This window comes from Protopterus annectens, chromosome 5.part0 (genome assembly GCF_019279795.1).
Source record: "Protopterus annectens isolate FY-2018-M chromosome 5.part0, PAN1.0, whole genome shotgun sequence".
In the NCBI taxonomy this organism is placed as follows: Eukaryota; Metazoa; Chordata; order Ceratodontiformes; family Protopteridae; genus Protopterus; species Protopterus annectens.
The window spans coordinates 219,539,432-219,566,671 of NC_056735.1; the positions used below are offsets into that span (position 1 = coordinate 219,539,432).

General features: G+C 41.0%; 1 protein-coding gene across 1 annotated transcript in view; it reads left to right on the forward strand.

The window, feature by feature from the left end:
• CTSC (cathepsin C) overlaps positions 1 to 27,019 on the forward strand; it is a 279,811-nt gene extending 252,792 nt beyond the window's left edge. The window contains exons 6-7 of the mRNA XM_044072207.1: positions 11,760 to 11,891; positions 25,634 to 27,019. Coding sequence (XP_043928142.1) covers positions 11,760 to 11,891; positions 25,634 to 26,133 — 632 coding nt within the window. The 3' untranslated portion in view covers positions 26,134 to 27,019. The remainder of the gene's footprint in view (positions 1 to 11,759; positions 11,892 to 25,633) is intronic.
• Positions 27,020 to 27,240: the final 221 nt, after the last annotated feature.

The following is a 27,240-nucleotide window of genomic DNA, read 5'->3' on the forward strand; positions in this document are numbered from 1 at the left end:
AGGTTTCACTGTTGCAACCCTACCCCATAGTGCAGATATATGGAAAATGCGGGAGATTGTTGTCACGTGTAGTACACAACCAGTACTTGCCAGAAATTCCTGCAGCTCCTTTAGTGCTGTTGTAGGTCTCTTGGCAGCCTCCCTGACCAGTTTTCGTATCGTCTTTTCATCAGTTTTGGAGGGACATCCAGTTCTTTGCAACATCACTGTTGTCCCATATTTTCTCCACTTTTGATGACTGTCTTCAGTGTGTTCCATGGTATATCCAATGCTGTGGAAATTTTTTTGTACCCTTCTCCTGACTGATACCTTTAAGCAATGAGATATCTTTGATGCTTTGTAAGTTGTCTGTGAACCATGGCTTTTGCTGTATCAGGCAACTGAGTAACTGTCAGGAAAATCCTACTAGGACAGCTGAACGTTATTTGGGGTTAATCAGAGTCTCTTTAATTGATGGCAGGTATGTACCCAAGAAGACTGAATGCTGTAATTAAATCAAAAGGCGCTTCAACAAAGTATTAGTTTAAGGGTGTGCACAGTTATGCAACCAGCTTATATGTTTTTTATATATTTTTTCCCCTGACAGATTTGTTTGTTCAATTGAATTGTATAGGTTATAGGTCACATTAAAGGTGGGAAAAGTTTTGAAATGATTTATTGTGGTCTCATTTTTTATATCATAAAAAACTGGCATTTTAACAGGGGTGTGTACACTTTTTTATATTGACTGTATTTTTGAAAAATACCCTTCTAGTTTTTTTTTTTTCTTTGTGATCAAACTTAGAGTTAGATTAGTCAAGGCTGTGTCCATGCCTCAACTTGCAGACATTGAAAATGGGCGCAAAGGTCTTGAGTAGGTACATCCAAGCAAAAAATCTGGATACCTAATCAGCATAAAAATGAAATACCAATATCACAAGTCTTCTGAATTTCAGTAGGATTAAGAGCATACCTCTCAACCTCCTTAGAGCAAGAAATCTCGACAGTGCTGTAAAGTAAAAGTGGGACAGGTCCAGAAATAGGGACAGTTTTTAAATATTGCTCTTAGCTTAGAAAGTTGATAGAATAACAGGTTTTATATTAACAAGAATTTTCTGAATGGTATGAAGACAAACTGAAATGTCATTTTTTTTAACTTCAGTCTTTGATTTGCCACTAATTTTCCAGAAAACCACATTTTTTTAAAAAAAGACTAAAAATGAGGCAAATTTATTGTGATCTGTACAGTAGAGAGGTATGATTGAGAGCTGATCAGAAACCAAGGTTTGAAAAACTGACTTGACAAAAATGACATACAAGAATATTACTAAAGACCATGTAAAAAACTGTGAAGTTTAATGAGTATTCTACCCCAAAAAGTAATTTGTTTATGGGTAATAAAACATTACCAGTGCCACTAGTATGTTGGCTTTGTAGTGGCAACTTGGATCTACGTTTGTGCTGTCCCTATACTCTACTACTGCTTGAGCAGCATTTTACAAACTCACTATCCGCTACTCTGAACTAAGGAACTTACCTGGCTATTAAAGATACCCTCATCTACCTCAAACCTTGGCAACTTGGATCTACATTTGTGCTGTCCCTATACTCTACTACTGCTTGAGCAGCATTTTACAAAGTACGTTAATCTCTTGACCCTGTTAAAGGCTATTCTCAGCTCTGTGTTAAGATTGTACTATATTTACTGGCCCCTGTGTCAGGAACGCTAGCAGCCAGACTCCTCTCCAAGACCAGTAATATTTTCTTTCCCTTACCGCCTGCCTTATCCTTCCCACTTGTTATTTTTCTGCCCTTAGTCACCTGATGTATTACCACTTTTGAGCACTAGGTGCCAGCCTACCAGGCCTTAACCCTTACCCTCTTTCCATTCATATTAGTTTAGCTCTTAACATTATTCTCTCCTATTTTCTCAACCCTTTGTCCGGGTGCCCAGATCTCCCCTAAATCATCACTCCCTGCTCCTTACCTGCACTCCCTCCACCTTCTACCCTTAGCAGACTAGTAAGCAATTTCTTCCTCTTCCCCACCTTTGTCTTGAACTATACCTGCTCCACCTTAAGCTACTCACCGGCTTACCTTCTCTAACTGGGCTGCTCTGCTCACTGATTGTATCCTTCTACTTGCTCTATCCCACTCCGTTCGCCCTATGGGCTCACTCCTACCACCAATTCCCACCCACCCCTAGTGCTGTTAACCTTATACCTATCAAGTCACACCCACTTTATTATCCATTCAGTCACCTTCAACATATGATTATAAACTCCTCCCTTTATCTTACCCAATCAACATCTCTACTCTACCTCAATATCTAAAACCACTCCTCCTGACTTCTCCCCGCAGCTTCCTCCCTAATCACCTCTACTCATTCTCAATAACTATTACCACTCCTCTTACATCTATTTAGTTTATCTTCCACTCCCCTCTACCTCTTCTGACTATCCTTCCATCCCACTACAGTTATCGCACCCTACCCTTTAACTACATTTTAAGCTACCTATCAACTTTATATAATTTTTTTTATCCTTCTACTTTAAATGGCCTACTCTCATAGATCTATCCTCAAATACTATCTTGTCTTTTCTTCCTTATTTATATTTCTAACTTTAACTTACACACTCACTGCTTATGAACATTACACTCTGAATCACAACGTGTCCTATCTGCAAACACTCCCTACTACACATTCCAACTGTTTCTCTCATAGCAACATCACCTCTACTTCAGCTTATCTGCTTCCTAGGTTCCACAGATGTACCCACGTTTCTTACCTCCCCAACAAGTTAACCCCACCCAAGCACTATAAAAGCTTTAGAATTTCATCGGCACAATCCACAAACATTCTAACAGGTGGAGATATTCATCCAAATCCTGGCCCATCCCCCCTAAATGTCAGTCTACAAAATCAATCATTTAATAATGCTACCTCCTCTATAATATTAGATAACTCCCTCAGGATAGCACAACTTAATATTCGTAGCATTAACAACAAAATTAGTCCACTGCATGCTCTCCTTCAAGCTTATGCATTTGATATTCTTTGTCTTACAGAAACTTGGCTAAAACCTTCTACTCATGACCTAGAAATAACCCCACCTGGATATAATATCCTAAGATGTGACCGTACATCAAAAAAGGATGGGGGCGTAGCAATCTTATTCAAATCTGAACTACTTGTTTCACCCTATGATATATCGCTACCCTCTAATACCAATGCCGAGACCCTTACTATTAAACTCCAAATAAATAGCTCTAAATCAATCTATATAATCTGCTCTTACATCCCTCCAGGAAATAATATTATCACTCTAGAAAACATTCTTAGTAGCCTTTCCACTTGCTTACCTCAAGAAACGATTGTGTTAGGTGATTTTAATATAGACTGGACTACATGTAATTCCCCCAACCCTAACACCCACATAAATCTATTTGGTTTCAACCAAATAATAAACACCCCTACTAGAATCCACAAACCAAGTAATAAAGAAACTACTCTTGACTGGATCCTTATAAATAGTCATCCAGATACCTACAAAACAGGAACTCTCCCAGATGACATCAGTGATCACATTCTAACCTACATTAAAAAACAAAAGAACTACAGCCCTAAAAACAACAATTTTGGTACCTATCGTTCTAAAAAACACTTCCAAGTAGAGAACTTCATTAAAGAGCTAAAAGCCTGTAACTGGTCATCTCTAAAGCTACTTAATCTGGATGAAGCAATCTCCTATTTTAATTCTACATTCCTTCAAATTCTAAATAGCCATGCTCCCTTCCGCTCCTCCAGAGTTAGAACCAAAATAGTCCCTTGTCTCACAAAACAAACTAAAGAAAAAATGCTTCTACAAAACAAAAAAAAATATGGGCAAAATGGAGAACCTCCTAAAAGCTCTGCAGACCATCTATACTTTAAACAGCTAAGAAATGCTGTCAAAAAATATAATCTCAGACAAAAAAAAACTACTATTCCCACCTTCAACAATCACACTCTAAAAATCCTCAAAAGTTTTGGTCTGGCATTAATAAACTGCTCAAACTAGGACATGCTAGAACTCCTTCCCCCTATTCTATTCCCAGTAATAACCCTCTGCAAATAGCTAATGCTTTTAACAATTACTTCATTGAAGCTATTCAAACTCTAACTCAAACACTAGCACCCATCACCCCCTCTCCTTCACAACATACTAACAGTCCACTTCCCTCCCTACATTTGCAACATGTTCCAACATCCTTTATCTGCAAACTCCTTCAAAAACTCAAACCCTGCACTCCCTCTGCTGATAGCCTCCCAGCAGAATACCTTCAAATTGCAGCCAAAGCCATAGCATACCCTGTTTCCATCCTTATAAACAGATCTATTTCAGAAGGCTACATCCCCTCCATATGGAAAGTTTCTCATATAATCCCCTTGCACAAAGGAGGTAAATCTACTGATATCTCCAACTACCGACCAATTGCTCTACTCTCCCCATTAGCCAAAATTATGGAAAAATGTATTCACCATCAACTACTTCAGCAACTTCTCCACAATAACTTGCTTGCGAATTGTCAACACGGTTTTAGGCCCTTTTCATAGCACTACTTCTGCCCTGTTAACTTGATTGCATAAACAGGAATCGGAACAATAACTCTCTCTCAGCCGCTCTATTTATTGACCTATCTAAAGACTTTGACATGGTCAATCACAATCTACTTATCAATGTGCTAAAAGCCCAATCTCTTGACCCACAAGCAATCCTTTGGTTCAAATCCTATCTGGAAAATAGACAGCAAGCAGTACTCTGGGACAATAATCTATCCACATCCACACACCTCCCAGTGAGCACTGGAGTTCCTCAAGGTTCTGTCCTAGGCCCTCTTCTTTTCTCCATCTTTATTAATGATCTCCATACTGTTTTTCCACAATCCCCCTGTATACAATACGCTGATGACTCTACTCTTATCTGTACTGCCAAGTCTTCTTCCTCTCTCCAGACTCTTACACAAAATGTATTCAACACAGTTGAAAAATGGTTCACCCAACGCTGCCTTCTTCTTAACCCTAAAAAAAACTAAACTACTACTTTTTACTCCCACCAAAAAATCAACACAGATCCACTTCACTATTACCTCTGACAATGGAACCTGTATTTCCCCTGATTCTACTGCTCATCTCCTTGGCGTAACTATTGACCATAACCTCAACTTCGATGCCCATGTTAACAATACTATTAAATCTGTCAATAAAAAATTAGGCTCCCTGTATAGAATAAAACCCTTCCTTACCCCACTAGCTAGGAAATCCATTGCCCAGACTCATCTTACATCTACCCTATTCTATGCATCCGCCATTTATACCAATCTTTCAAAGCATTATCTCACCAAACTGGAAACTAGCTACAATAACATAACCAGATTTGCCACTGGCTCTCCATATAGAACCCACCATTGTCTTAACCTTAAACAACTCAGATGGCTAGAACTACAAAACCAACTACATTAGAATCAACTTGTGATTGCACAAAAAATCCTGCACCATCCTACTAATACTCCTATCCTCTCCAATCTGATCTCCCCGTATAAAAATCTTACTACACTACGCTCTTCTAATAAGTTACTTATTGCCAACAATTTATCGAATAACAAAGCGGGTGAGTCACTCTAAAATGTTGTGGGTAGAATCTGGAACAAACTTCCTAGTACACTCACTCCTCTCTCATCTACACCAATCTTTAAGAAACACCTCCGAGATCACCTAAAAATACATTGGCTTTATCCCTGCTCAAAACCTGATTGAATCATACTTTTCTTTCTTCTCCTCCCCCTTTCCTCTCCTACTTCCAGAACAAATACCCCCCTGCAACTATTACGACCAGCCCACTCTTTTTTACCTGCATCTTTTCCTTCTCATTCTCTTCTTTTTGCTGACTTAATGATTTATTTTTCAAGGGAATGCTAATGTTCAAATACTGTAACCTCTTGTCTGATTGTACATGACACCTACTAAAGTACTAATACTTGATTCTTTTTTCCTACTCTAATGAAACCATACATTGTTCACAAATTAATAACATTTCTTAGTATGTCTTGCTATGTAATTGAAACTAGTCATTTTTTGAATGTTTGAATGTTATAATTTACTCATGTTTGGAGCTTTTCTCCCCGGGCCTGTACTGAAAATGGATATGTATCCAGCTAGACTAGCCCGGTCAACAAATATAAAATAAAATAAAATAAATAAAAATAAAAGTGTCTGTTTTTCTATGCAAAAATTGTGTGATAATGAAAGGGTTTTCAGAAAATCATGTGAAGGGGTAAGCCAAGCCTGAAAATAGACATGTACTTACAGAAATTGGTGCATCATGTGAAAGGGTAAATTTAAACTTGAAAAGAGAGAGATTTCTCCAAGCAGCCAGACCTTTCAGCTGTCCCTTTGTCTTGCCTCTGTACTAAATGCTTTATTTGCTCAGCATTTCATATCTGTCTAGAGCTTGGGAGGGACTAATATGTATTGCAGCTGCCCTTGTCTTGCTGATCTTGCATCTTAAAAATACCAAAATAATCTAAAGCTGGAGTTGGTTCTACCCTGCTCCTTGTTTAATATCGGGACCCCTCAGAAAATGGTGAAGCCTTTGTCTCCTGGGATCCTGGTAAGAAGCCATTCACATTGTCTCCTAGAGCAAACCAAACTGGTGAAAACTTGACAGTTTTGTCATACCTCTGAGCAGCTGAAAAAAATCAGTCAGCAAAGAAATTTGGCTCTTATCTGAACCCTTAATTCTCATCAAACCTACAAATTCCCCCAGAAAAACACTAACACCAGTGTTAAAGGCCTTTTTCTGCATCCAAACTTAGATGCCTCTGATATACCCCTGGCACTCTGACGTCAAGAAAGAAGCGAGAGCAACCGACGCCGGACCAAGACTTTGGAATTCTGGCCGACTGCGGGACCGCCTGACGGCAGGATAATCCAAGTGTGATGACTGCAGCAGGGTATACACTCTAACATCTACATTTATGGTAGGTATAAAACTGTACTTTTTCCTTCTGTTATCAATGTTATCAAATGTCCGTCATCCTCTTAAAAAAAAGTTTACAGTGAGCACTTTCACTCAAACATGCAATGTACTTCTCCATCCTGTTTGCATTAATTGTCATAAGCACCTTAAATCACAGTTTAACTTTGAATTGAGTCTGTACAAGCAACCTGTTCTTGTGCCCCCTGGATTACTTGCTGGGTCCCTGCTGCTTGCGCTGACTGTTACCCGCCAGGTCCCTGTTGCTTGCGCTTTAAATATTAACTCTAGTTGCTCTTAGTTATTGGACCCATACTAGCAGCTACTTTTTCTCTAGTAATTTAAGTAGAGCAATAAAAATAATTCCGTATCCAAGCTTTGTATTTTTCCTAGTCAGTCTTTGATTGTTGCATCTGTTATTTGCAAAACAATTCAGCTGTCGTAACCGCATTTCTGCTATAATTTAACCTGTTTTATCTTTTTAAATCTGCAATAATTCTGTCCTCTGCTGTCAGAGCATTATTTGATGCATTTTTTAATAATTATTTTTCAATGACTCCTTCAGATTCAAATTTCCATTTCCTCTCATTTCTTCTTGTACTATCAAATCACCTTCGTAAGAGCTAGTTCTGCTAACTGCTGCTGCTCTTAGCCAGTCATGCTTTCTCTTCCCAAAATATTTGTAACCCCTTACTTTGTATCATATATATTTTTTTCTTTTTAGAGAAAAAGTATCCCATGTTGTCATTTCCTATTGATTCTGATCAACCTCTGTCAGCTGCTTTCAATTTGATGTTTACACAAGCAAGATGTTCTTGCTTAAAGAAGAATGTGGGAAAGCTCCAGTATCTTACCGAAGAGGAGTGTACTAATGCGCACAGAATACATGCAAGCAGCACATTATGAAATTACAAGCATGCTTCATAGTAACACCTTCAATTCCTGAGTTTTATCTATCGCTACTAAAAATAGAGTAGCAGTTGGCCTTGTCACATTAGCATCATTATCCATTTATTGCCACCCACAAGTGCCATAACATGGGTAAGGACCTCCTATAGCATAGTTTGCATTTGTTACATGTTTCTGCTCCCCATGATAAGTACATGAAGTTGATGTAGCTTTCAGAAAAACAAATGTGCAAATGTGACAACATTAGGGACATCTCAGGAAATGTCAAGTTACACTGCGGAGACTAAAGGTGTGGCTCTAATAACATGCCAAATGGCTTGGTTATGACAGCCCTGCGGTTATGGACTCCTATGAGGACCTGTGCAAGAGTTAGGCATTTGATTAGTACAATGTGCACCTCCTGCAAGGTGCACAAGTGTGTGCAGTAGAATATGCAGCTCTGTTCTGAACCCTGCATCTCTTAATCAAGCACCTGGGAAAAAGAAGCCTTTGTATAAGCAGAGGCATCCAGCCGAGAGTGCACACTAGGTTGCATTCCCTTGTAAAATTGCCCAAAAAGTGTAGTTAATATTGCAGTATGCCTGACTTTTTTTTTTTTGTCCACATCTACTCACAGGAGGCAGTTTTTCTTGGATGTAATCAGTATTGGCCATATCTTTTTCATTGGTGTTGCATTTCATAAGATATAGAAGCCTTTTTATGGAACTAAATTAACTTTGACTTTGTAAGAGCAGCCTGTCTTAGGCTATTTAAAGCCTTAGTTCCAAGAACATTCTCCAGCCATGTGTATCAGTGGACTAGGGTTTTTTAGCACAGAATTGCATTTGCAAAATTGTACATAAAAGTAGCTTAGGTTGGGCCCCATCCTCACCCACCCCATATCAATGTTATTTCTAGTATAAATTGCACCCATACACATATAAAGAGACAACTCTTACGTTAAATGTAAGAATATCATGCTGCAAGTAAAGCTGTTCATGTTGTGCTTTGTCACTCATTGCTTGTTGACTCCCATCAGTGGGAGCTATCCTAATCAGCAGCCAGGAGTATTGCGGTTATCTAACCTTGCCCCAATGGTGGCTGATGGTAAACATCCACATTATAGAGTGCATTCTACACCTTCTTGTGTTATGTGCTTGCTGCAAACAACATGCCTGCAAAGGCTGCTTAGTAGCTAGAAATATCAAGCCCATATCCCCAAAATCATGCAGCTATTAAGTCTTCACTTGCATGGGAGAAATTTTGGCCAACCAAGACCATCCGTTCCTCCCTGCAAAATGTAGAGCTAGTTTGAGGTGCCCCCTCCATTCTCCCTGATGCACTAATGAAGTTCTAATAGGTCATGGACAGGACTTCACCCCTCTATGCCCCAGAGCCAGATGTTCCAAGCAAAGTTTCTGTTGGCAGTGAGTGATGCATGCAAATGCATCACATATAAACACTTGCAGATGAAGTGCTTTATATGAACGCTTTAAATTGTGACATCTACGATTTGCTTACATTTGTACTGGATGTAACCAACCCCTTTTAACCTGCAGTGCTAAGGCAGTAGAACAACATAGCTCTCAACATCAATAATTTGAAAGGCTTGGTGTCTACTTTACACCATCAGGATGCAGCTTTCCATTAATGGCTGGCACCCACATCTATCCTGCTCACTCCAGTCTATTCTAACCCATAACCATGCAGTACATTACTAAGCTTATCTGCATTAACCATGTCAAGTAATCATAATGCAGTGTGCTGTCCTATAAGATGCCTTTTTTTTTTTTACTAACTGCCTCTTGCTCCACTTTTCATCAGCACCTCCACTCCCCCTCTTTTTAAATGATTAGCTGCCGCAGACTTCACTAGCACTACAACCCAATTACTTCAACCGCAACTCTACCCCAGGTAGTCTGTCCATCTGGAACATGCATTCCTTTCTTCACTAGGTATTGGCACATCCTAAGGAACAAAGCAAGCAGAAGTCTAATCCTCTTGACACTTTTGCTGTCCACTCCAGGAGTGTTTTTGGCATGGGGATATTGAATTAAATCAAGGACCACTAAAGAGTTATTTTCCTAATAAATTGGGATCAGAATCTCATCCTTTAGTGTACAATGTCAGAAGTATATAGCATAAAATACATGCTGGATTCGGGGAAAAAATAACTTGGTTACCATAACATTCTGGCTTGAGTCCCGGAAATAGCATTCTAGATGCCATGGACATACCACCTTCTGATGTCAGGAAGCATGGTTTAATATCCAGAGTTGAGTATGCATATTAGATCCAGATACACCTCTGCTTTTAGGATTTCTTCATCCTGCAGAAAATGGCAAAAAGTGTGCGCGTGTGACGGTGTGCGCGCGACTCAGGAAAGTTTCTCATTTTCATAGAACAGATTTTGCATCAGTTTACATTTTCAGTACGATACGTATGAAACTCTAATAGCATTATTACCAGATTTAATTTTTATTTACTATAAATTCAAAATTTTTGAGGGACAGAGCAATAATGAGGCAAAACCAGGGACAGTTGAATAGGTATGGTTGTCATAGAATTTCTAAACCTGAAAAGATGCCACTGTGATTAGCACCTTAGACTAGATTGTTAAAATGGTCACCAGTGTTTTCCATCAGTAAACATTGAATTTCTCTAACTGTTTTGAGTCCGTCAGCACCCTATATGTTAATCATAATTAGCCGATTCTCTGAGGCTACGTCCTTGAAGGTTGTAAATAAGTGCGTAGAGGGTAGATCCTCCATGAGTGGGATGACTACACCACAGAAGGGTACCAAGAAGATTCCATGAGTGCACCACTGAAGGGTACAAAGAAGATACCGTGACTACACCACTGATGGGGTAAGTATCATATCTTCTAACTGGAAAGATGGTCTGAAATCACTGGCAGAGGTTCACAGATTTGAACATGTACTTGAGGCATTAATAGCTGTTAAAGAACGAGGTTCACTTTATACAGTCACTGATTCACACCTATAATTTAACTCCAGTCACTCTTGAACATAAACTAGTCCAAATCTAGGAATGCTTTGAATAAAGTTGCCAGTCGTAAAATGCCTTATAGCTGTATGAAGAAAGTTTATTTCTTCAGCGATTTAAGCAGAAAGTTACTCTCTTTGCTTATGATTTTAAACCATGCCAATTAAACCTTGAATCCCATAATTTATTTGTCCTCAGGTAGCAGGTATTTTACACTGGAAAGCAGAAGCTATAATTTCTGTTAAGCTAGAATAAGCAATTTTAATTTTTGTGAACCCTTTGAGTATAGTCTCAAGCTTTGCTGCATAAATACAGAAAGCCTTTGTGCTAAAGTCCAAAAAGGGTGAAAAGATTTGTACGGCTCTGAGTGCTTGAATTAGTAAATGACCATGGCATCTGCAGTTTGCGTCTTTCGGCTTTTCCCAGGTAGGGGTCGCCCATGGCATCTGCAGTAGCTCTGTGAAACTCTCTTGATACCAGAGCAGAAGTTTAAGTTTTAGAAGCAGCAGTGAAGCATTTCTCATTTTGCAGATGTGTTGCTATGACCTACAAATTTAAGCAAATGTAATTCCTAGGGAAACATGACAGTTCATATATTGCTGTATCATGTGACATTTTTTTTCTGATAGAGGACACAAAATTGTACTTGGTTTGGTGATTACCATTGTCTTGGCAGTGTTTTGAAGCAGGAATTTGTACTTTTCCTTAATGTTTTATATACAGGAGGCATGACCGATTTGTGTAGTTGGTAGGTAGAACTGTGTTTTCAAATTACTTTAAATGTCACAATGTGTAATTCAATGAAAACTGATCTGAAAATGTGTTTTAATATCCATCTGTAGTCTTAACTTCCAGCTTTTTGTTCTGCAGGTAGCTGTGGTAGTTGCTATTCCTTTTCCTCAATGGGAATGTTGGAGGCCAGAATTCGCATCCTTACGAACAACACACAGACCCCTATCTTCAGTACACAGCAGATTGTTTCCTGCAGTGAATACTCTCAAGGTATAGTATGGCATTTTTCATTTTAAGTTCGTTCACAAAAAGCTGCTGGGTTCTACAGTAGATCTTTGTGCTTCCAGTACATCTCTAAGATTGTGTGAAACAGCTTATATGACACTTCTACACCCTTTAAATTGTTGCTGAAAAGCCATCCGGACATATTTGGTAAATCACAGGTTTGCAAGTTGCTTTGCAGGTTCAGGCTAGCTGAACAGGAATTCTTATCCAAAATTTTCACCAGTTTTAATGTTTTTAACGTTGTAGCAGGTGGTGTTTTGGGAGGAGGCTTGGCCTCTCCCAACGTTTACACTACAGAAATCTTGAATCAAGAAATGCACTTAGTGAATTTGCAGGTACCTTAACAAATGGAAGTATAGTGCTTACTCGTCTGCATCCTTCTCAGAAATGCAGCAACTTCAGGGTTGTTTAAGTAGAGGAAGTGCAAGGGGATTCCCTTTTTGACACCCTGATATGCTGGATTTTGCTACAACATAGGAAGAAGTTTCTTTGCAAGTTCACTTAAATATCTGAAGTTTGGGTCATTATTACTTAGTAAAACAGTTCACGTGTGGCTGGATTTCAACAGACCCTATACTCCAGCTTTTTAAACCCCCCCCCATCTCCTCATGGGCTTGTTCTACCACCCTGTGTTAGTGAAGGTTAGGTTTCCCACCATTTATTAATTTTTGTTACTTTTGACTAGGAGTGCCCATCTAGAAATTTACATTGGAGCATCGGGAAGAAAGGTTCCACTGTAAGGAAAAAAGGCAAAATATGCTAACAGTAATAAACATGTAAAATGCATAAATAGTATTTATCAAGGTCAGTAAAACTGCACATGGCTGGCTGAGAGCAAACTCGTTAAGTCCTCTGTCAAAGTGTGATCTTAAGTCATACCAAAAAATGCCATAGTATGTGTACTGTCCTGCAAGTATGAGTGATAAAGCACTGAAAGAAGATGAATACCTGTGAAAAATGAAAGACATATATTTTTGTTGTAGAGGTACAGCTGTTTGCTCAAAAGGACAGACTGCCAAAAAAGCATAGTTTAGACAGTGTGAAACAGTGGTACTTAATGCAGTTTACTCAGTGTTAATGAGAAAGGGAGAGAAGGTTCAGCAGTAAATGTTCATGCTAAACTAGCTGAGCGTAGCTGTAGGATAAATGTGGTATGTCGTAGAATGAAATCTTGAAAGGCTGTTGGTCCTCAGAAAACAGGGAAGGTAAAGAGAATTGAGGAATACCATGCAAGGTCAGTTAGTGTGGAGAGAGGAAGGTAAAGAGAATTGAGGAATACCATGCAAGGTCAGTTAGTGTGGAGAGAGAATGTATCCATGTTTAAGTAATGGTACATTAGCATTTCCATTGCAACTGATGATTTTTGAAGGCCAGACTTGGATTTACAGGTGCTTTTCAGAGCTACGCTAGAGTTGGAAGGTGGAAGGAGTCTCATACCAACCAGTACAGTTTTCCCTGGGCACAAGAGTTTGTAGACTATTGCAAGTTGGGAGCTATTAACTCCCCAAGTGATGTTGACATCCTACAGAAAGGCCTCGCTGAGACCAACGACTGGTGTCAGAACCATGGCCTTAACCTCCATGCCAAAAAATGTCGTCATCCCCCTTGGGAAAAACCCGGTTCCCTTGAATTACCACTTCGATGGTGCTCCACTGAACACAAGGCGTTATACGAGATCTGGGAACACAGGTTGACAGCAACCTCTCTTGACCACCACATTGCCACTGTGGTCTGAAAGTCCTGTGTGGCACATCTCATTACTAAGGGTTTTGCATTCAGGAAGAAAGAGGTCCTGGTCTCCCCTCTGCTATTCCCTCATTAGGCCAGTCGTAGATTACAATGCCCCATTTGGCATGTACTTCACTAGACACGCCCAACAACTGGAGAGGCTGCAAAAGTACCTCACAAAGAGGATCCTAGGCTTTAAGCACTTGTCCTATAGGGACAGACTCAAAAAAACTCAACTATTCTCTGTCTCATTTCACCTACTTGGAGGGGATCTCTGCCTGACTTACAAAGCATGTCTGTCCCAGCTCTGTTAGAAATGCTACATCTAAAGGAATCCCAATCCCTCCGCACCACACCCCAGAGACCTCAGTCTCATTGCCACAATCAACAGAGCATGCTGGAGGGACAGGTGCATAACCCAGAGACTGCCCATGCTATGGAATAGACTTCCCATACATGTCAGGCAGAGCACCTCACTGGCCCTCTTCAAGAGAAATCTTGAGTGGATGGGAAATAGAAAATTCACTCCAGGGATGACTCCAGTGGCTCTACTGGACAAGAGGCAGTGGGAACTAAGGTTGGGTGGCACAATACCAGGGTAATCCTATGGGCTAGGCTTGTAAAGACTCCAGAGCCATTAGCCTAGTACACACCTATGAACCCATGGTGGTTACAGCAAAACATTTTAGTACGGCTGCTGTAGTTTATGGTGGAGGAATGTGAGAAGGCATGTTAAGTTTTGCAGCAGCCTTGTAATTGTTTTTTTTTTTTTTTAAATATCATCTGTTGGGCCACCAAGAGCTTGTGAATTCTGAAGCAGAGAGCTGCCACTACGATAATAGCTTGCCTTGCTACCTTTGTTGCAATGTGTGGTCACATTGCATCCATCTCACTGTCTGAAAAGAATATAGTCTTGTTTTTTTTCTTACACTGCAGTACTGTGACATGCCACTGTACAGAATAGTGCTAGCCCTTTCCACAGGGATACCATTTTAGCCAGTGTTACTTTTTAGTACTGACAAACCTTTTACCCCAATAAAGTGCTCAATCTAGTCCTTTCAGATTCAACATGATTCTGTGTACTCAAGTAGAATGAGTCTGTGCTTACAGCAGCACCATAATACATTTATATTCACCGCTGTGATTACAACAGTAGCATAGTGTATCTGTAAGCATGCATAACTAGATTTTGAAGTGTCTTTGAGTAGTTTAAATTCTTTTGTAGTGTGCAACTTAAGCAGGAAAGCAGCAGAGGTGTATCACTAGGAGTGCCTAGCAGAACTCTCAGTCTGGACTAGGTGTATTTGTGTTGATTACTTACTAATATTAGGCTTCAGAAATAAGCAACTCTCCTGGTGTTTGCACAATACAGAAAATGCTGAAGCTGCAAAATGTACATAATTTCTCATGGATCAAACAAAATCGGAGTTCTTCGCAAGGCACTTTATAGGAAATGGCAGATTTTTTTAAATTAGCTTGTTCAAAGTGGCAGATTTTTATAGTCATGATGGTTTTGGGTGTGATAAATTAGTGCTTTACTTGTATCAGCAAGTGCAGTGTGCTTGGTTCAGCAGAAATGCGGGAAGGATGAAAAGGGACTTTAAGTCAAATGCATATCCTGAGGCATAGCAGCCTAAATCCAGTGTTAAGTGAAAACGCTGGAAAATGATGATCCAGGCAGAGTGCATAACTGGAGAGGAAGAAGTAACAGCAGCACAAATAGAAAGGTACATGGGGTAGTCAGGTGGATGAGCTAAAAACCAAGCAATATGACGAAAGATAATTCAAACGGACACTTCCAGTGGGTTCTACACCTTTTTAGCTATGTTAACTAAAGTTAATCTTGTAAGGTTGCCATAAGCAAGAAAGTCAGCTGCAGTCACTTTAATATTTTTTTTTCCTATAAAATCTAGACTTAATAACTTTATTAAATTTAACACGGCAACCAATGATCTAGTAAGTGTTTGCTAACTCATGTAGTTTACCATGTAATTCTGTAATCCTAGATAATGTACCTCCTACAATTAAGTGAAAAACACTTTGCATGAAATTCCTTTCTTCTGTAGAATAGCCACACCCCTTCTTTTCTTCTGTAGAATAGCCACACCCCTTCTTTTTTCAAAGGATTATAAATACTTAGCATCATATCCCTAAGGTGTCTGTCCAGCAGGCGAGTCTCTAGTATATATTAAAAATGGCAATGGGGTTATTTGAACTTTTCAGTAGAATCATGTAAGCAATCTATATGAAATGGAGCAACTGAGATCTTTTCTAATCAAAGAAAGGGAAATGCGATACTATAGATATAGACAGAATTTGCATAGCCAAAAAAATAAAACTACTAATTAAGTAATGCATGGTAGTAACTCTGAAAGTAAAATTGCTCAAACTGCAGTCATTTATAATGCTTCCTAGTGACTGAAATGCTTAGTTTCATTGATAAATTACTAGGCTAGCTGCCCATGTGGGCCATTTTTTAGGCCTAGCCAATTTCTCACAGAGGTGAGTATCCAACCTTGTCCCCTGTGTCTGAAATGCATTTTAACTGTTAAGCCAAATCCCAATTCCAGATAAGTCTCCATTGGGGAACCCCTTCACATAGAAATGGTTGCCCTTTTAATAAAATATTTAATTTCTATTTTCTGAGAAGGGTTTTCCCTTTTTAAAAAAAAAATTCTTAATCTGTATTAGAAGTATCTGTCAGGGACTGCTAATACTAGATATCTGGGTTTATTTAACTAATTGGGACTGTATGTGAAAAATTACGTACTGCTTGTGTTTTATAACTAAGATCTGAAGTAGTTAACTTCATTTGGTCATCAACCTGTGGGTTTCGGATCCAGACTGGTTCTGAGATGGCAGTTTCACCAGCATCAGATCTGAGTTCCCAAGCTCCTCCCCTTACCCATAATACCACTGCATCTCTGTCCTTCCCTCAGATCTCATTTGCCGTGGCTTCGCCTGCATCATGATCGCTGAGCTCCAGGTGGTAAGTTAGTTTTTTTTTGGGGGGGGGGGGTTTGAGTGTAAGTGTGTGTTCCTAGTTCTTGGGTCCCTTTATTCCTCCCCTTAGCATTCTCTGTTACAGGTTTAGTGTTAATTTTAGTTTTTAAAAAAAAAAAAAGTTTGTTTGTTAGTCAGGGTAGTGTAGGCCTTCTTTCCCTTCCCGCCTCTTATTTCAATGTGTGTGTTGGGTAGCCTGACTCCGTTATGGCAGATCAACAAAAGTTGGTCTTTAGGAAATACACAGTGTGTGGCCATAAGTTTATCCCCTGTGGATGGCCACACTCTGTCCATTGTTTAGAGGCCACTCATTTGTCCACCGAGTGTTCCATATGTGCGGGGTTTAACCCTAGGGCCTTAAGGGATCTTAAGGACAAATTAATCTTAAAGGGGCTTCTCCCCTCCACGGAGGTGGCTGTCTCTCCGTCTTCTGCAGTGGCAGTCTCTGCTGTGACCACTCCCTCCACTTCTGTTGTGTCCTCTTCTTCCTCCCAGGCTGGGACTCCTCCTCCTGACCACTGACCTGGGGAAAGGGAGAAGAAAAAAGAGAGAAGCACCATGATAAAGGGAGGAAGAGATCCCCGGAACGTACTGATCTGGTGAGTCCTCCTCCCAAGCTTCCTGCACCTTCCAGGCCGACTTCCCCTTGGCTCCAATCTCCTATGTTTTCCGTGGAGCGGAGGAGGTTCGGCTTTCATCTAGGGCCTCCAGTTACCGTCCTAGGTCAGCATGGGTGGCCTCTTCTAGGTCAACTAGGAGCCTTTCTGAAGCTGACATGGACAGATTGATGCGAAGATTTGTTCGTACTCAGCTTCAGATGGGGGTCGTTGGCTCCCTCTCTCTCTGGAGGGGGTAGCTCACTGCCACTATTTACACCAATTGCTCCTTCTCCAAACCATCCCCTAGTTTCTGAGTTCCAGGATCAGAGCAGTCCAGAAGTCAGGGGGTCGGCACCAATGGTACTACCTACCTTGACGCCAGCAGTTAACCTTGAACGCATCTAATCTGACTGGGTTGGATCCGAACTCTTGGAGCAGTAGCCTGGATGTCTGATCTGAGGGGTTTTGTTTTTCCCATTTGGCTCTGAATTTGTCAGGCCGAGACCTACCCCTCGGAGCTTCGGCACCTTCTGATTCGACTCCGATCCCAGTGTCTGATCCAGGGAGGGCGTCCTCCGTCAGTTGCTCAGGAGGCTCACTCCCCCTCTGTATTCAATGTGGTGGAAAGGGCTCTCGCTGATGGATCAATGCCCCTGACCATCTCCTCTGAGTCCACCCCAGCCACCTCTATTTGGGTGCATTTTCTGCCAGTCTGCCCATGCAGGGACAGCCAGTGATCGACATGCCCCAGACTGTTCCCCATGAGGAACACCAAGCGGTTCGTGAGTCCTCTCCAGAGAGCCTCACTGAAGGTAAGTTCCTCACAAACGCAAGTGCAAAAGGAGGCACTTGGACTCCCCCAAGTCCCTCACGGAAGATACTGACTTGGAGGAAGGGGAAGGCTCCCCAAGATCACCCCCTGAGGATGTCTCATTTGGAGACTTGGAGATCCTGCACCAGCAGGGAGGGTTGGTCCACCCCCCAGACCTTCCTCTGACGAGTCGGTGTTTCTGGAGGCATTCGACGGGCCCATCTACTTCTTGGTTGTGTCCCCCAGCGGACCCCCCTGGTGGACCTCTTCACCCTCTGGGCATGGAAAGAACCGGACACCGTGGAGCCAATCCCAAAACATCCAGATAAAATTTTGAGCCCCCTCCCCCCCCCCGATGGATCAATCAAGCTGGAATAAAGGGTCCCCAGTGGATGCCATGGTGGTAGCAGCTGCCACGAAAAGAACTGTCTCATGAGAGTTCCACGGTCCATCCCCTGGACCGAGAGTCCAGGACGATGGACCGGTTGAGAAAGCGGACTTATGCCTCAGCTACCTTTGTATAAGGGCACTGAACTATATGGCCCATGTTACCAGACTGCAGCATGACCTAATCAGAATTCACTGGGTCTCCCCCAGAGTCCATGTCACCAGAGGATAAATGCACATTCTCTATGCGAATGGCCACTCTGGAAGTGGTTACCAATATGTCCATGCGACTCCCTTCTCATGCTGCCGAAGGAGCGGCCAGGTCTGGTATTGCTAAGAGGCGACACACCTCGCTTAGTCTATGTAATTTCATGGAACGCTTCAAGGCGTCTTTTGTGAATGTTCCCTATGACTGCTCTTCCTTGTTTGGGAAGACTGTCAGTGATGCACTAATCCAGAGTGAGAAAGACGGGAAGGCACTGTCTGCCATTGGAATCCACTTTTCTAACCCCCAAAGATCCTTCTCCAGGAATCGGCAGGGGCAAAAGATGATGTGGCTCCGGAAGTCAGTATTCCCGAGACGCTCTGGACTCTTTTTCCACTAGAGGCAGAGGAGGGCAAGACAGACGCTGGCCCAGAGGGGTGGGAGGTCCGAAGAACTTCGGGTCTCTAGAACTCTTCTCGGACCGACCTGTGCAGCAGCTCTGAAGGGTTGCCCAACTGCTCTGGAGGCAGTCGGGGACCACTTCTCTATGCACCTGGCGCCATGAGAGTTTGTGTCAACAGACCATTGGGTGCTCCAAATAATATCCAGAGGTTACACAATTCCCTTTGTGACACGTCCATCTCCCCCAAAGCACCTCCTGGACGTTCCACCCACGCAAAGGGAGGCAGCAGCCATCGAAGTAGAAAAGCTGCTAAGCAAACAGTCCATCCAGCCTGTCCCCCCAGATCACTATGGATCAGGCATCTATTCCAGGTTCTTTTTGGTGCCAAAAAAGACTGGGGACTCCAGGCTGATTCTCAACTTTTCCACTCTGAACCTGTCAGTTGCCAAAGAAAAGTTCTGGACGGTCACTTTACAATTCATGCTGCCTTACCTGCAGGAAAATGGATGTGCAGTATAGACCTCCAGGATGATTACTACCATGTAAAGATTCACAGACACTCCAGGAGGTTTCTCCGCTTTCAGCTAGGAGCCAATCACTACCAATTCCTGGGCCCTACCCTTCTGTCTCACCACAGCCCCCAGGGTGTTCACCAAGGTCATGGCAGCTGTAGCAGCTCACCTGAGGCTTCAGGGAATACAGGTCTTATCTGTACCTGAACGATTGGCTCCTTGCCGCTCCCACCAGGCATCTACTCCGTCAAGCCAGGGATTATTTTCGGAAGTTGTCAGCCTTGCTGGACATACAATACAACCAAGTCCTCTCTAGAACCGGTTCAGGTCCTGGACTACATAGGGGCGAGAATAGACACATTACAATCAAAAGTCTTTCTGACTCCAGAGCGGGTTCGGAGTCTTCATCTTCACATCCTCGTGATTCTTCAGTATCCTTTTCCCCCAGCTGCAGTGGTGTTAAGAGCCCTAGGATTCATGGCAGCCACTATCATTCTTCTTCCTTGCACTTGTCTTCACATATGGGTGCTGCAGTGGACATTGGTGGTCCAGTGGTCCTTATTAGATCGACGTTTGACTCACCTGATTCGCATAAGTGAGGCATGCAAGAAGTCCCTCCTCTGGTGGCTCCACTCTCTGGAAATAGTAGAGGGACGGTCCTTTGTTGTTGCCCCTCCCCAAGCCACGATGACCACGGACACCTCCCAACTAGGCTGGGGTGGGCATTGCTCTGACAGGACAGTCCAAAGCATGTAGTCCCTAAATGAGACCTTTCTGCATATCAATGTTATGGAGATGAGGGTGGTCTTATTAGCACTGCAGGCCCTTCATGCCTTTCTTCCTTTGGGAAATATTGTGATTCAGACTGACATGTCCGTGGTCTGGTACATCAACAAACAGGGAAAAAAACAGATCCTACTCCCTTTATCGAGAGGCATGAGAGAGTGGGAATGGGCGATCTCCACCAACCGTTTTCTGATAGCAGCACACATTCCAGGTTGGTTTAACATACTAGCGGACAAATTGAGCAAAACTATCCTAATGCCTTATTGAGTGGTCTCTGAATCCTTGTGTAGCGGAGTGGATCTTCCTCGCATGGGGGCAGCCTTGCTGCTATCTCCATCTTCCAACATGAAGTGCAGTGAGTTCTTTGCTCTGATCCCCCCACAGGTGGAATTCCCCAGAGATGCTCTGGTCCATGCTTGGCCTTCCGGTCTTCTTTATGCATATTCCCCCGTTACCCCTCATGACAAAGGTTTTACAGAAGGCTCGTTGGTTTGGGAGCTGAGTCATCCTCATTGCCCCATTCTGGCCTCGCCAGATCTGGTTTCCCTGTCTGGTCTCATCTGGTAGCTCCTCCTTGGATCAAATTCTGGATCTTATTTCGCACCCTTCAGGGATTCCTCTTCCAGACCTTTTCCAGCAGGGCGCCAACTCTTCTACAGTGAAAGTTCAATTGGCTGCCGTTTCTAATTTTCATGTAGGCAAAAATATGGGGTCTTTGGCTTCTTCCAGACTTTGCAAAACTTTTATCAAGGGGACATTTCTTTTACGGCCTCTAGACCCCACTCCTCCTTGGGATCTTACCTTAGTTTTACAGATGTTAGTTGCTCTGCCCTTCGTACCAGCTGCCTCCGTGGACTTGCAATATTTGTCTGGGAAAACAGCTTTCCTAGTGGCCATCACCTCGGCGAGGAGGATGTCAGAGCTTCAAGCATTATCTGTTAAACCCCCTTATATGGTTTTTCATAAAGACAGGGTTTCACTTCAGACTAATATTTCCTTTTTGCATAAAGTGGCTTCAATGTCGAAAATCAATCAATTTACCTGTTTTTTTTTCCCCAAATTTTCAGAACAAGGGTGAATATAAACTACATTTGTTAGATGTACATAGGCAGTTACATTTCTACTTGCACAGGACTAAGCCCTTCTGCAAGTCTGACCAATTGTGTCCTGCACTAGACCTTTTCTAGGCAAACCAGTTTCCAAGGTGACTATTGCCAAATAGATTTCCCTTTGCATTATGCAGGTTTACAAAGATAAAGGTATGCCTATTCCAGGGAGGGTTTATGCCCATTCTACCAGGTCCATGGCTATGTCAGCTGCTTTTTGGTCTAGTATCCTTGGACGATATTTGTTCAGTGGCTACGTTGGTCCTCATCTCATACTTTCGTTTCTCATTATAAATTGGACATGGTTTCCAGAGGGAGAGCATGCTTTGACTCCGCAGTGCTCCGGAACATCCTTCCATGAGGGCCTCCCAAGGTTATAGTAGCTGGGGACTCTGTCCCACAAGTTGATGACCAAATGAAGTTAACTTCAGATAAAGTTATGTACTCACCATAATGTTCCATCTGAGTAGTTAGACTTCATTTGTCATCAGCCATCCCTCCCCACTTCCCCTGGCATTGTTATTGGGTTCTTTCAAGATGGTATCCTTGCTGCGGCCCTCTTGCTTTTACTTTTAGGTCTGGTATTGTCGATTGGGCTCATGTATTGGGTGGCAAACTCAATCTGAGGGAAGGAAGGAGATGCAGTGGTATTATGGAAGGAAGGAGATGCAGTGGTATTATGGGTAAGGGGAGGAGCTTGGAGCTCTGATCTGATGCTAGTGAAACTGCTCTCTGATGCGGTCTGGATCCAAAGCCCACAGGTTGATGATAAATGAAGTCTAAATACTAGGATGGAATGTTATGGTGAGTACATAACTTTTTTTTTTTTTTTTTTTTTTTTTTATACTTTGGATCGTGCAGGGATGTGCTTCAGTGTAGTGCTTGTGTTAACTACATGACAAACTGCTTGTTTGTCAACATATTTAGGATTTTAAAAGGACTGTTGACAGGGAAATTGTGTGGTGCTTGTGCTTCTTTTCGAAAAGGCTGGGAGAAGTGTTGCGAGTGCAGGTGTGCTGCTTGTGAATATTTGATGACAAGTTTACCTTTTGACTCTCTCCATCAATACTTGCTTTTGCCATTTTCTTTTTTGGTTACAGCATGGATATTTCAGTCCTGCTGGTTCCACTCCCACTGTACCTAGAAAGAAAAAAAAGCACTTGCAAAGGAGCTCGCTGGTACTCAAACTCAAATACAGAGTAACATCAAACTCTGTGTACATCAATCCAAGTTAAAATGTACGAATAAGCCATTAAATAGCAATCTAAAAAACCTTAAGTATAAAGATTATAAATATAAAAATAAATTATACAATATCCAAAGACCCCATAGCATTTTTCCATGAGAAAAACTAGAGCAGTATAAAACTGATAAGGGTTACAGTTACCTATCAAGAGCCTTACGTTTTAGTAGGCAAGTTATAGAAGAATGGTGAATGAGACCTAAAACAGCTGTCATCCTGACTTCTAAAAGTAGGGAACATGGTCCACCACTACTACTCGTTAAAATCAGTTCCAGGATGGTAAATTTAAACTCGGGGTGAGAGTTAAGCATGCGTTTTGCCAGTGCATTAATGCTTATGTTATTTCTTGTATCATAAAAATGCTAATAAATTAATGGTTTCAAACTGTTTGGTTTTTCCAGTGTAATATGCTGTACATACCTGGCTTAAAGCTACATATACCACCCCTTTGGGCAGGCAGTTAGTTCTGTTGCATCTGATATCTTCTCCCATTGATCGTGTAATAGTGACCTACTTTAATAAATTTACAGTAGCAACAAGTCCCACAATTGTTCATACCCTTAATAGTGCCCCAGTGCCACTCTGATGTTTCTCGGAGGTTTTTCAAGCAGATTCCTTTCCTATATACTTTTAACTTCTCCATTGCCTGACTTGGTATCAACATCATCATCATTAAAGATGGTCCAGTTCTTTTTCATAATCCATTTTATCACATCACTTTCCTTGTTAAAGGTGGGAATAAAAGAACTATATACTGCATGTATTTTCACCGTAGTGAGGTGCGTTAGAATTATGGGAACACACACACAAAATTGGATTAAAATGATCCCCTTGTAAGAATTACTACTTCCTTCAGCTTCCTAACCGTAGATCTGGGAATGCCCTCTTTGTAAAAATATATTTTCCATAAATAGACATTCATCCTGGAAATCAGATGCTCTTGTCACCATCCAGGCGGCCCTAACGAACTTTTCTTTCATGATAGCTTTCTTCTGTTGTGTGGGGTGTGCACTGGTGTGATGAAGTAAAGTATGCGTACATAGGTTTCCTCTAAATATTTGCAAAAAATGTGTTGATGTGTCATCCTTCCCTAAAAGTATGGTATGAAATACTTGCTTCACACTGTGAGGTGAAGACCAAAAATTCAGTGCTACTATTAATGAACTTAATAATAAATTCCTTTAGATTCTCTTTGAAGTCTTTCCAAACTAGAAAAATAGCATCCAGGTACTTAGTACAAAATCTAAATCTTTCCTTGTGTGCACCATTCATAATAAATTTCTTTTCCCAGTTTGCCATAACTAAGCTGGCAAATAAGAAACCACAATTAGAACCCATTGCCACCCCTATTAATTGCATGTATTTAGCATTAAAATATGACATTGCTTTTTAAAATCAATTCAAGCATCTTCTCGTATAAATTTTTTCTTGTGATATTTTTATCCTGTAAGACCTCAATAAACCATCAAACCTCCAATTCATATGGGATAACAGTCTAGAGCTCCTTGACATCTATCGTACTAAAATGTTGCCATTAAATTCTTGCGGCTTTAATTCTCTCTTAAAAAAAAAAAAAAAAAATCCATAAATCTTTACACACCTGCTCTTCATTCAATAAGCTCTTTAGACTAGTGTCAATGAACATCACACAGGCACTAGTTATAGATCTCCTACCATCCACTATAGGTCTCATGGGTTGATCTAGTATGATGTTGTGGCAATGGGCTCTAATATATTTAAGTGTAGCTGATTGTTTAACCACGGTAGTGCAGCGGAGCGGTTAGCATCGTAACCACAGTAGTGCAGAGGTTAGCATCGTTGTCGCCTCACAGCAAGAGGTTCTCCGGTTCGATCCTTGGCTGGGGTGCCTTCTGTGTGGAGTCTGCATGTCCTCCCTGTGGTCGCATGAGTTTCCTCCTGGTGCTCCGGTCTCCTCCCACATCCCAAAGACATGCTGTAGGTGGATCGGACACTCTAAATTTGCCCTAGGTGTGAGTGTGTGCCTTCTGTGTAAGGTTGGGCGCCGGGCTGGCAACTCGACACCGTAAAACTCCACTGCCAATCATGAGCGGAGAGGTGATCCGCTGTGGTGACCCCTACCCGGGAAAAAAGCCGAAAGAAGAAGCTGATTGCCAAAACGCCTGTCACATGACAGGTTAAACTGTCTATTTAAACTGACTTGGATGTATTTTTAATATCTCTGAAGAAGTCCTGTGGGTGTACAGGACAAAAACACTTGTTTCTCTATTGCATTATATTTATTTGTTTGTGACCTGTTTTTATCGTGTCTGAGTATGAGGATTAAAAACTTATTTAGATTACTTGTGGACTTCATCCCTTAAGTTATACAGTAGGTAGTAGCTAAAATGCATTTAGAAAATGTTACAAGAAATGTCCTGTAAAAAATACTGGACTTACTAAGGGAGACTAAGAATTAAACAAGCTTCCTATATAATTTTAAACGTGTTGTATTTTAATACTAGAACTCAAACATAACTATGATAAAGGGTGTGTGTGCATATATATATGTACACGCAGATACAGATGATCTGTCTTGAAATTTTTAATAAATACACTCATTTTGTGAAACATTGCTAATGAACATTGCCATCCATGTATTGAATATGTCCCACAAAGTATTTTCAGAGTAACATTTCTGTGCCTTGAAACCATACACTATGACTGAGAATTTACACAGAAGGGATGAATAAATATCGAGTCTAATTCACAAAAACGTATGAAAGCTACTACAATAGAACTGATATTAAGTTGCATCTATGGATGTGGTAGAAATGGGAACACAGGTGTTTCTCTACTAGGTCTTCATGGTTAGAGGATTGCAGATAAACATGTATTCCCCAATAATCTTCATTTGATGAACTTTTTTATAATGTTTGCTCTGCATGTTATAATGGCACAGTTAACAAATCCTTTTATTTTGTAGGCTGTGCTGGTGGATTCCCTTACTTGATTGCTGGAAAGTACAGTCAAGACTTTGGAATTGTTGAAGAAGAATGCTTCCCTTACATAGGCAAAGATTCACCATGTACCATCAAAGATGGCTGCTATCGGTATTATGCATCAGAGTACCATTATGTCGGTGGATTTTATGGAGCATGCAATGAAGCACTAATGAAAGTTGAGTTAATAAGACATGGACCTTTGAGTGTTGCTTTTGAAGTTTATGATGACTTTTTGCTTTACAGAGGAGGCATTTACCACCATACAGGGCTGAATGATCCATTCAACCCATTTGAGTTAACCAATCATGCTGTCCTTTTAGTGGGTTATGGTGCTGATGAGACAGGCGAGAAGTACTGGATAGTGAAAAACAGCTGGGGAGCATCATGGGGTGAAGATGGATACTTCAGGATCCGTAGAGGAACAGATGAATGTGCTATTGAAAGCATTGCAGTGTCTGCAACCCCCATTCCCAAGCTGTAAGATTTACAGCACTATTTTAACTATAAATCATGCAGTCTTAAATTTTAAGATTTATCAGTCATTTAAAATTGATCACACGTTTTACAAGGCAAATAGTTAATTGCAGTTTGTATTTCCAATAGTTGATTGAAGAGCGTTTTTAAGATTCGCTTTTAAGATTTTTGCAGTACATGACTGGGTTTTTATTGCTAGGACAATTACAAGGGAATGACGCGACTTGAAATGCAGTTGTACAGTTATTTTTAAGTGCAATATTTAATTCGGTCACTTTTGCAGAAAACAAAATTGCAGTGTACTCTTAACTGAAGCTTTAAATATTGTTGCCTGCCCCTCTTTTTGAAAGAGGAAGGTCTTACATTTTTACCAAATAAGAGCAAATTAATTGAATGTTCTGCACCGGAGCTGGGTGGTGCAACAGATTTTTATATTGCATATTTTTTTTAATGTAAACGGTGTGTACACATTATAGGTTTTCTTGTGTCGAGTATAAAAGTTGTACTGTTTTTACCAGAACTCCTATGAATGTTTGTATTTTATGTAATTTCATGATGCAGTGTGTGATGGGTTTATGATTTTACATCTTGGGAATACATATCCGCATTTAAAAATGTCAATGGCAAACAGAGGTGTCATAAACTTATAATTTTGTTTTAATGTAATGAAAGTCCAAAAATTATAGGACATAACATTGATTCTTAGGAATGGTGCCTTTTCAACCTCTGACATGCTCTTTTTTTTTTTTTTTTTTAAATTGTGCATTAGTAATGCAAAACCTTAGTTAAAATCTGAAAAGGGGACACTTTATAAAGGAAGAAATTATTTTGTGCTGCATTTTCAAACTGTTAATTACTTTTGTACCAATAAAAATCTTATTTGACATTCATGACATTTTTGTATGCATATTTCCTTAAGTTGTGTTTGCACACAGTAACACTTTGTCTGTCTACCAAGTAACAGCTTTGCAAAGCCTAGAAAGTAGCTTTTTTGAGATGCCCAAGAAAAAATGCAGCGACTTTAATAGCAGTCAATAGCTGTTTGTGCATTTGTATTTTACATAAGCAAATGAAGGATTTTTTGCGTTGTTTGGCAGCAGAAATACATAGACCA